Source organism: Lipotes vexillifer, unplaced genomic scaffold (genome assembly GCF_000442215.2).
Source record: "Lipotes vexillifer unplaced genomic scaffold, Lipotes_vexillifer_v1.1 scaffold40, whole genome shotgun sequence".
NCBI lineage: Eukaryota > Metazoa > Chordata > Mammalia > Artiodactyla > Lipotidae > Lipotes > Lipotes vexillifer.
Genome location: NW_006771578.1, coordinates 2,282,650 through 2,294,078, shown reverse-complemented (window position 1 = coordinate 2,294,078; position 11,429 = coordinate 2,282,650). Strand labels below are relative to the sequence as shown.

At 38.9% G+C, this 11,429-nt stretch overlaps 1 protein-coding gene across 1 annotated transcript in view; it reads left to right on the top strand.

The window, feature by feature from the left end:
- The first annotated feature begins 766 nt into the window (after positions 1-766).
- Positions 767-11,429, top strand: part of U2SURP (U2 snRNP associated SURP domain containing) — a 52,479-nt gene continuing 41,816 nt past the window's right edge. Inside the window, exons 1-3 of the mRNA XM_007446945.1 lie at positions 767-832; positions 9,386-9,430; positions 10,782-10,913. Coding sequence (XP_007447007.1) covers positions 788-832; positions 9,386-9,430; positions 10,782-10,913 — 222 coding nt within the window. The 5' untranslated portion in view covers positions 767-787. The remainder of the gene's footprint in view (positions 833-9,385; positions 9,431-10,781; positions 10,914-11,429) is intronic.

Sequence of the window (11,429 nt, the reverse complement as noted above, 5' to 3'; positions counted from 1 at the left end):
AGCTAAGTACAGAAAGGTTTATGGCGCTCCCCTCCATTTATGTGATTAAAAATGAAAAAACCGCAAAATGTAATTCTTAAATGACACACAACTTACGTGGGTGCTAGATTTAGAATACCATCTGTTTATGATTTTTCTTTCATTCATCCTCTCTCTGCATGCACCCGTTTTGACCCAGAGTCTATCCGATAACCCCACTGCCGGAATCTCAGGTTGGGTCAAAAGCTTCCCTCCTCCGCTTCCGGACACCACTCTATTTTAAATTAACTTGAACAGACTGCAAGTTTGCCTTTCCCACTAGAGTGTGAGCGACAGAGGTGGAGCGAACACCATCTCTGTCCACGGAGCGCCGGATCCCGGTCGGCTCCAGATTTATTTTCTGAGTTGAAGTAAAGGCTCCTCCCCAGCTGACGACGCATTTCTTCTTTAAGAAGACTTTCCCTCCTCGCCCAGCAAGCGCAACTGGCTCGCACCTACCAAGGGCTGGTGCTGGAAAAAGAGTGAACTATCGACCGGCCCTGAAAGCCAAGACAAAAAGATTCTCTAAATTCTCGGGCCCAATAACGCGACACGCCACAGAGACGCCCCCAAATATTCAGCGGAATGGGCGGGCCCGGGAAATGACCAACACCGAAGTCACGTGGCGAAGCTCCTCTTGAATTTCGCCAAGTCGGCAGTCGACTATTCGGGCTTGCACGCGCCTCAGGCGGGCTCCGCTGAGATCGAGTCTTTCGGCGCTCGACTCGCCCGCGCTGCTGCCGCTGCCGAAGGAGGGGCAAAGCTCAAGATGGCGGACAAAACGCCAGGCGGCTCTCAGAAGGCCAGTTCAAAGGTAATTTCTTAGAGGACTTAGTAAGTCAGTGAGTGTATCACTGTCGTCTGGGGACTACAGACGCTTCTGGCCAGAGGGAGGAGATTGGGGTGGGGGTCCGCGTTCTGGTCGCGACGGTAGGCCGGGCGCAGACGCACCGTGGTGCGCAGGTTGAGAGGCCTGGTATCTCCCCTTAGTCCCAGCCTGGATTCGGCTCGAGACTGGCGGCCCCAGGGCGGGTGGCGTGAGTAGTTCGGCTCCGGCTTAACACTGCAGTGAAATCAGTGATTTAGACTGAGGTCTGAAGTCGGGAAAACGCGCCCCTGTATTTCAGCTTACTGAGCTCTGAGGCCGCGGGACAGAGCCTGGGAGAGGCGGGAATCGCTTCCCGGTGCTTGAGTGTCTGCCTCTGTTTCCTCGGCTCTTTGGGTTTGCATCTCGCACGCTTTCGGCCTCGCTCAATTTCCTTCACGTCCTCCAGGGAATAAATAATCTCTAGGGCCGCAAATTGTGAGGGGAGGACCAATAGTGGAAGGAAGCGGGGTGGGAAGTGCAGTTCTCCTTTGCGGTGATGCGTCGCCAAGGTTAATGCTACGCTCTACACGTGGTCTTAGCTCACATAAGAGGAAGTGTAAAATGAGCCCTTCGTTGGAGTGCTCGTTTTCGAGGACTCGGGGTTTTCCGCTTCTTCTGAAAGGAAAACTTCCATAGACTTGGAAGCCACCTAAGATTAGTAAATTGCTTTTGAGTTTACAGGGAACCGTGTGCACGTATTGTGAAACCACTGAGCTGTCGAAGTCGTTTAGCGTTAGTTAGGTTGTGATGAGCATCAGGTCCTAAGTTGCCATCCTGGACGGGTCACTTAATCGTTTTTTGCTTTGAGTTTTTCATCTCCAACACGATATTAAAAGTAATAGTGCCCGAAGTAGTTGTTAAGCTTTTTGATGCTGATGCAAGAAGTGTAATACTTAAAGGTTCTAAGGACTTACATCTTAAAGAGTGTGTATGATAGTAAGTAGGTTATGAGGAAGTTACGGTTATGGTAGAGGGGTCTAGTCTTGTGTGTACAGTTTGTTCTGGGAAACGTAAGCTATCATACACCTGCTTTCTCAGTTTCTATTAAATCATAGTCTTTATGCCATTTGGCGAATGATGTTTATAATTAGTTCGTAATTAGTAATGGATTTTTACCAGAAATCTTTTAGTTATGTAGAAACTGTGGTAGAGGGCCAGTCTTGGCTGCTTTACAACCTGCGTTTACTCCTTGTTTGTTTCTCCCCTCCCCAGTACATTTCTCCTTGGTGAGGAGAGGCTCACCAGGTTGGGTACATGACTGCCCGCTTCCTCAGAGGACTCTGACAAAAACAGCCCTGCTTACTATTAGGGAACTGTTACTGAAGCTAGTGCATCCATAAAATTCACGCACAAGCCTCACTATTTTTGTTTCTACTCAAAGTAATATTTTAAGTATCTTCTGTTTGAGGCTTTGGCTACATTGGAAACATATTAATGTATATATATGTTCAGGCCTCCTTCTCTAGTAGTACTTCTCACCCCTGTAAGTAAATTGTTGGATCTTCCAGTAATCTTTTTAGTTTATATTGCTTTAGATTATAATCAGTTGATGCTGTTAAGAGATTTCCTACCGATGTCTGTAAAATATCTCAGGAGGGTGCATGATGTAGTGGAGAGATTATGGATTTTGATAACAAACAAAAGGTATTTGGATTCAAATCCTGACTTGGTAATAAATTATATTTGCGATATCAAGGCAAATTGCTTAAACTTTTCAGCCTCAGTTTCCTTGTTTGTGATATGGACATAATCCCTTTTCTACGGGGTTGATGTAAGGATTAAATGAGTGAATATCTATAAAGTACATAAAAAAACTTAGTTCCTTTCCTCTCCCCTTTGTTCTTAGAGGAAGTAAAAAGTACTTACTTTTCAAAATGTCAGGCTAAATTCTAATCCTGAGATTTAGAATCTGTTATCAGTTATCATAATGACTGCTCAGATTACTGCTTTCTATTTCTAACACAAGTTCAGAATTTATTGGAGAGAGTGTAAGATCATTTTGGTTAATATGACAGTGTTTGGAATTTCTAGCCTTTGATCTCTGTTTTGATTTCTTCCTCTGGGGAGTGCAGATGAGTGACATTCTACCATACTGATGGAGTAAAAAATTCTTTAGTTTCATGTTCATTCTTACTCTTTGGTAGTTAAATTCCCATTGCTATGGGTAGGGATGCTTGTTAATCGTATTTCTAGACCCTGAGGAAAATGTTAATTTTTAAATGTACAAGAGGATGTAATGTACAGCATGGTGACTATAGTTAATAATACTGTATTCAATATTTGAAAGCTAAGAAGAGAGTAGATCTTAAAAGTTCTCATCACAAGAAGAAAAAACTCTGTAACTATGTTTGGTGATGGCTATTAACTAGACTTATTGTGATGAAATTTCTGCACTGTATACAAATACTGAATCATTATGTTGTATACCCAAAACTGATACTGTTGTATGTCATTTATACCTCAGTAAAAAAAATGGAGCTAATTGAGGTAATTTAAGGTATTGAGGTAATTTAACAAATAAAATGTATAATAGGGTTTTTTGCTGTTGACAATGGCAAAATTATTTGATGTGTCTTAATTACAAAATAAAGAGATTAAATTAGGTAACCTCTACAGTTTCTTTTAGCTTTAAAAATTACATTTTAAGTTTGTGTAGTCAAATGATTTAACCTTTATGTGTAGTTGTCCCTGATGAAGAGACCCTTTATTTTCTGTGTAATTTTGCTGTACTTTTTATTTTAAAGCCTGACAAATATAGAAATTCAGTAAATGTTTTAGGAATTAGCTAAAAATTTACTGTGCATTTATTCTTGTATCACCAGACTAAAATGATGCTTTGGGGGAGAGGGGTACCATGTTGTAGCTTTGATTTTGGGAGGAGAGGCAAAGAGCCTATAATTGTTTGCTTAGAAAAATGTTAAATTTAATATATAAAATTAGAATTTAATTTATAAAAATTAATTTATTTTTGATTGTAAGAGTTGTTTGCTCAGCACAATGAGAATATGAAGAGAATGTGGTATTCTCGTTCCCTCTGCAGCTCCTGTGCTGGTAGTACTACTAATATAATGGAATTGTGTGCCCTGTTATTTCACTCTGTGACAGTGCTTATTTTTTGCCATAGTGTTAAAAATTGGGTTAGAGAGGTAAATGAGCTAAGTAGGAAATACTGCTGGCTTCCTTGGACACCCAGTGCTAAATTGGTGTGGGAACTATTTTAATTGACTGCTGATTAACAAAAGTATTTCAGTTGTACGAAATATGTATTGATATAATGAGGATCCATTCAAGGCTTATCATCCTTAGGTATATATTACTGCTTGTGTACATTTTTTTGGTGGTACCTGAAGGTATGTAAGAATTAAATATGATCAAAACCTCCAAACAAAACACAAACCTCGAAAACTTAGGCTCTGTTGTTCTCCAGTTTTACTTTAAACTGAATCTTTATTATGATATGGATGTAAGATAAGATAACCGTCTTATCTTAAAATATAAGGTGGTTAGTTTTCTGGGTGGAAGGCTGTGTTTTGGGGTGGAGAGAGGCATTAGGAACTTTTATTTTCTTGATTGGTGTCTTTTAGAAATTCGAGTATTTGTAGCACTGGTGCTCGAATATGACTATTAATATGGTTTTAAAATTTTTCTATCTTATTGGATTGAATTATTTGTTTTCTGAAAGTCTAGTTTTTTTTTTTTTTCTCGGTACGCGGGCCTCTCACTGTTGTGGCCTCTCCCGTTGCGGAGCACAGGCTCCGGACGCGCAGGCTCAGCGGCCATGGCTCAGGGGCCATGGCTCAGGGGCCCAGCTGCTCCGCGGCATGTGGGATCATGTGGGATCCTCCCAGACCGGGGCACGAACCCGTGTCCCCTGCACCGGCAGGCAGACTCTCAACCACTGCGCCACCAGGGAAGCCCTGAAAGTCTAGTTTTTTATTCTCTTCTAGTTTTTATTCCTGAAGCTTTTTTTTTTTTTTTCCTGGAAAGTATAATAAATTGACAAAAAATACTCATTTGCCAGTAAGGCAAATGAGAGGAGGGCTCATTTGGTATGCAAGTTGAAGACTCCTGCCTCTCTGTCGCTTTTTACAAAGAACATCATTTTTGAAAAACAAAAACAAAAAAGAGCCCCAAACTTCCTACAGGATATTAAACTCAAAAATATTAATATTACCAATAATTTGCCTCTTGTACTGTTAAGTAGCTTTAACAGTTTATTGCATATTGGCCATATGCTAGATATTTTGCTGAAATAATTTTTTTTTAAAGCAAGATGCATTTGCCAATAGCACTAGAGGCTATTTGGTACTGTTAGATGTCTCTTCCTTGAGCAGGTAATTTTTTTCACCAGGCTTTCCTCATTTTAGATTACAGATCATTCAAAATGTACTTACAACTTTTCATGTATTGGTAGTGTTTTGGATGTAATTTTAAGGGTAATTTCAGGTTTATTATTTAACTCAATAGATTTGATGAATTTTTTTGAGAGGTAGACTTTGGTTTGTCTTGGAAAGTGGTATTCAGCTAGGTAGCTGTTACTTGGTGAGTGGACAGCTTAGTATGTTGATAGTGAGGAGTGCAATTTTGTTGTGTAGGTACTTGTTCCAACTGGGTACGTCAGCAAGTTTATTGAGGCTCCGTCACTTGCCAGATTTTGTTTGACTCTGAGGAAGAAAAAATTAAATAAGATGATAATCAGTTTTGGGGAACATGCTGTCTAGTGGAAAAAGAGTCAACACGTGATAGTTCAAAGCAGAGCCATCAGAAGCATCTAAAACTTCAGGGAAAGAAATGACAGCTGGTTGATTGGAGGGTGGGGTGGGGAGGCTTCAGGAATAGAGGAGTTTGAGTCTTTTGAACAATGAACAGAATTTTGAAGGGTAGACATAGAGGTATAAAAAAGAGATGGGTGAGGTAAAGAAAATAAATCACTGGCAAATGGATTGATACATGTTCTGGTTTAGCCAGTGTATATAGGACATTGGCATAGGGATAAAAGTTTCTGAGACGGAAGGATAAGTTTGAGCTAAATTGTGGTGGCTTTAAAACCTATGGAATAAAATTAGAGAGCCATGATTCAAGGCAGGAAAGTCCTTTGGGAAAGCTCTTCTGGAGACATAGTTTAGGAAGAATTTGGGATTGAGGAGGATTAGTTTGAAGATATTTGTAGTGCTGCTGATAAATATTAGAAGATTGCTTCAAAAATCTCACCTCAGATACTCTTTGGGAAGCTTTTCTGACCGTCCCCACTCCCATTAAGATTTGCTTGCCCTCTGTGCTCTGGTGGTATAGCCACACTGTTTTACTTGTCTCTCTTATTTATTAGCTCCTAAGAACATTTATATCTCTGATGCAAGGCACAGTACCAATAAGTGGTTGCCCAGTAAATGGGTTGAATAAAGGGAAGATCTGAGCCACAATAGTGTCTTTAGTAAAAAGGGTCCCCAGAGAAGAGTTTCAGTAGAGGTGGGGTGAACAGAATTTGACTCAGTTGGTTATGGGGGCTAGGGAAGTAGTCAAGGATGACCCTGGTATAATGCTGCTGGCTAACACTCATTGAGCACTTTTATGTACCAAACACTGTTCTTAGTGCTTCACCTGTCTTTGTCCTTCACAACAATCCTATAAGGCAGGTGCTATTCAGCATTACAGGTGAAGGAACTAGGCCCAAGGTTACAAAGCTGGTAAGTGCTAAAAACAGGAAGTCTGATTCCAGAGTCTGTGCTCTTAACATTTTACTACTTCCATATTGTGACTGATTGAGAGTTACCGTTCGGTGTCAGAAGTAAGAAGGTCAACAGGAGAAGCTAGTTTGGGAGGAAACTATATTTTATATATATATAGGATGTGAGGAACTTGCAGATACTCAAGTGAAGATGTCCAGGAAGTTGTTTAAGAACAGATTGGAACCCAGGAGAGGCACCAAGGTTGAAGATAAGAAATTGGGAGTCATCTCAGCACAATAAAAGTGTTGATATGCTTCCTATGGGAGTGATTATTAAACTTGTGGAAATGTAAGTTGATGCTTTAGAGGATGTGAGGAGGAAGGAGGCAGATGGGAATGGAGAGCGGACTAGGCAGAGTGGAGGTGTTGGAGGAATGTTGCTGTGGTTAGCTTGCTAATTTGAAAACTCAGGTGTGGCGGTTTTTCAATTGACGTAAAGTAGGAGCAGCTGGAAAAAAAAGTTTTATCCTATCGTTTAGTTGGCTTCACCTGTATCTCCTCAGCAGCCATCAGAATGATCCCTTTTTTTTCCCTTGCTGTCCTTCCCCACATCTGTACTATATCTGCTTTCTCAAACTTGAGATAAGTTTTTCTTGTGTCTGCTTCTTTATTTGCCTCAAATCTCCCTTATTTTGCCTTTTCATTTCCTGCTTTTGGGTCTTTTCATTTGGATGCGGGATTGTGCTGGGGACTTCAGAAGATCTTTAAGCATCACTAATTTACTGTTCTTCAGTAAAAACATAAAACCGAAACCCAAGACAAATAACATAGTGCAGTTCCAGGTTAAGTAGAGGGAGAGACTCTTCAGAAGTAGCGTTACATTTACTGATTACCTGGACCATTAGCTTTAAAAGTTGGTTATTCCTTTAAAATTTTTATTCACTACTATTTGCATCTCTTTAACTGTTCTCAAGCCTAAAATTTCATTCTGATGCTGTGTAGTTTATCAGTGGAAAATGTTTGGTTTGCACTAAATATGACCATCTTAGGTTAATTGAAATCAGCTGATGCATCGTCCTAAGCCATGCTGTTATTTTTAAATCCTAGAAATGATGATTTGGATGTGGTGGTATAGATTATAGAAAAGCTAGTACTTTCTTAGCTGCTCTTTCGTGCTTATTCTTCTGGCTGAACTTCAGAATTATTTTTGGCAATCTCCCTTGTCCCGTTGCAGAGACTTCCCTTTAGGATTTTGAGCTGTGGAATGAAATTGCGTTAAATGCATAAATAAATTTAGGTGTAGTTGACTTTGTCTTAATAATGAGTTTTCCCATCTAGGAATGTGATGAGTCTTTTCAAAAGTTGACTTGAATAACAACCCTTTTGTGAAGTTTGTATTTTCTTCCCACAGGTGGTACATATTTCTTTAGTTGGTTTCTAGGTGTTTTATGTATTTTCTCACTATTATGATTACCGTGTTATTTTTGTTACCTAGCAGGTTAACACTGGTATATTAGAAGGCAATTGAATTTTTTTTTTTCCTCCTCAATTCACTCAGTCTCTTGACGGAACTTTTTATTTCTTTTTTTTTTTTTTTTTTTTTTTTGCGGTACGCGGGCCTCTCACTGTCGTGGCCTCTCCTGTTGCGGAGCACAGGCTCCGGATGCGCAGGCTCAGCGGCCATGGCCCACGGGCCCAGCTGCTCCGCGGCATGTGGGATCTTCCCGGAACGGGGCACGAACCCGTGTCCCCTACACCGGCAGGTGGACTCTCAACCACTGCACCACCAGGGAAGCCCCCTTTTTTTCTTTTTTAAGAGGAGTTATTTATTCTCTTGTATTTTTTAAGTGTCTGCAAATGGGTGCATTTCAAACAGATTCAAAGTAGGTTTCATAGGGTTAAATTTAAATATAAAAAAATTTCTTTCATGCTACCTTGCCTTTTAGGAAAGGTTAGCAGGGAGAAGAAAGTGAAATAGGAGGGACACAGTAAAAGTTGGGGACAGAAAAAAGATGGGTAGAAAGAATGGAGATGGCTGGTGGCTCAGTGCTTGGTTGTCTTGGGCTGATTTTGCCTAGGGTCCAGTATGGAGTTCAGAGGAATAAATTGATTCAGTATGAAAATCCAATCAGCTGTTCTTAGCCTTATGTTTCAACAAGATAAGTAAAGCAGTACTGTGTGGACCCATAGGAATCTTACTGGCTTTTTTCTACATCATACAAATCTTCAATGTTTTCTTAAAAATGGATATATTGTCTTGTGCATTACGTTTGAAATCTAGAACTGGGAGCTAGGATCGATGAGGTACTTGTGATCTCAAGATTCTTGATTTCACTTTTAATACTTAAATATATATATAAAATAAGTAAAATCTCACTACCCAATACCTTGAAAAATAAAAACAACTCAGTGCCAGAGTTAAATTCTGGGCCTCCAATTAAAATTTCAGAAAGATACCACATATTATTTATTTAGTTAATAGTGTTATAGCTTGGCTTCTTCATCCTTAGCTGCATAGTGAAAAATCAAATAAATTATTATATGCCATATGTAATCTGAAATGTAGATCAGTTAAAACAAAATCAGGTGAAACTTTAACACTTCACCTTATTGGAAAGGGCCATCATTTGAAGGCTGAACTTGACTGACACATTTATTTTGGATCACAATTTTTTTTTGTAAGTCAGAGATTGCCTTTGTTTGGTTTTATTAGCTGAGAAGAAATTGCTACAAGTTTGGAAAGATTGTCTGTGTAACACAAGAAATACTTGTTTTGTTAGCATAATACATTTTCTGATTATTTAAATGTTGGCTTTTATTTTTAATGCTTGCAGACCAGATCATCAGATGTTCATTCATCTGGATCTTCAGATGCCCACGTGAGTATAAAAGGCAACCGTTGTCTTTTTTCCTTAAAATTTAATTTCTTATTGTATATATCCCTACTTGATATGTCCCTTATGATTTTACTTGATAAATAAATATGATTGCATTGTATGTGCATATTTTCTTTAACCTTTTTTGCTAGATGTTCTGTGTTCTTTTTTTTGTGTTCTGTTATTCACGTAAGTTGGCCCCTCAAACCATGTTAGAAACCAAGTGTGTATATTTCCTTTTTTTTCTTTTTTACTGTGCTTGTAAAATTTTGTACATACATAGGTGTGTGTGCTTAATACATTTTTTTAACAAGTTTTGCGTTATACACATTTCTTTTCACAGTGCACAGTACACCTATTGCAAATCCCTGCAAGTCAACAGATACAGCTCTAATCTAGTCTTTCTAATGGTATCTTAATGTTCCACAGGGGAGGTGCAATTATTTATTAAGCTATTTCTCTGTTGGTGGGCATAGACGTTTTGTTTCAAGCTTTTTGACATTTGAATAATACTGCAATAAACTTTCCTTTACATGTGTTATTATAGCAGTGCTAAGAGCGTGGTCTTCAGACCCCTGGGGTTGCTGAGAATTTTTCAGGGTGGCTGAATTCAGAACTATTTTGTAATAACACTAAGACATCATTTGCTATCACTGTGTTGACATTTGCACTAATAGTGCAAAAGCAGTTAATGGGTAAATTGTTGGCACCTTAGCATGTATCAAGGCAATGTCGCCAAAATGTGCTAGTAGTCATTGTGTTATTCCTCTCCAGACAGTAAAAATATGCTAGTTTCACTTAAGAATGTTCTTGATGAAGCAGTAAAAATTATTAATATTAAATCTTGTCCTTGTGTATGGGTGTTTTTAACATTCTGAGTGATGAAATGGGAGGCACATATAAGGCACTTCTGCTTGCCAAAGTGTGGTGTTTGTCTTGAGGAAAAGTATAATACTTGTGGGATTGTTTAAGTTCTGAAATAAAACTGGCTCCTTTGATGGAATACCATTTTTACTTGAAGGTACAACTGACAGACGAACTGTGGTTAGTCAGACTTGGGTGTTTGGCAGATATTTTCTTGAAAATGAAGGAAACCTGTTGTTTTAAGGAAAACAACTATTTGTTAGTGATATAAAATTTGATCTTTCAAGTGCAAGTTAGAATTATTGAAAACTTCCTGTACTTAAGGACTTTTCTGATGAAATCAGAGGTATTAAGGGATGGGATTAAGGGATAATTAGTGAAATATTTTGATAGTGTAAAATGAAGTTTGTCAATATTTGGACATTTGGGTTGATTCTAGTTTCAGTACTACATATATGATTTTTAAAAACTCATTTTCCTTTTCTCGAAGATGGATGCATCTGGACCCTCAGATAGTGATATGCCAAGTCGGACACGACCTAAGAGCCCAAGAAAGCATAATTATAGGAATGAAAGTACCCGTGAAAATGTTTGTGACTCTCCTCATCAGAATCTCTCAAGAGTAAGTATTGATAAAGATAAGAAAGGATAGATAATGATTTTGATCTGCCCTTGATTGAATTTGGTAGTTGAATATCTTGGTTTTGTGCCTGTTGTGTCATCTTGTACTATTCGAAAATAGCACTCATTATTCTATTTGGGTTAACAATAAATTCAGACTCATCTAAGGAAATGTTTTTTAGCTCATATGTAAGATATGTTTCATTAAAAAATTTTAATTTTATTTTAAAAAACCAAGGAGTGTTTTGAATGTAAAATGGTTAATAGATTTATTGTTCTCCCCTTATGCCAAACATTTACTGAACCAAGTGCCAGAGGCCAGTCACTGGAAATACACAGATGATTAAAACACACTTCTTGTTCTCAGCTCATAGTCCCAGCCTGGGAAGCTAACAGGAGCAGGTGCTGTTCACTCTGGTCAGTGCAGTTCCCAGGGTGCTGCAAGCACCCAGAGAAGGAGCATCTTCACTGCCTGTACCTGCAAAGTACTCTCGTGTTCTTTTAGTCTTTTTTTTTT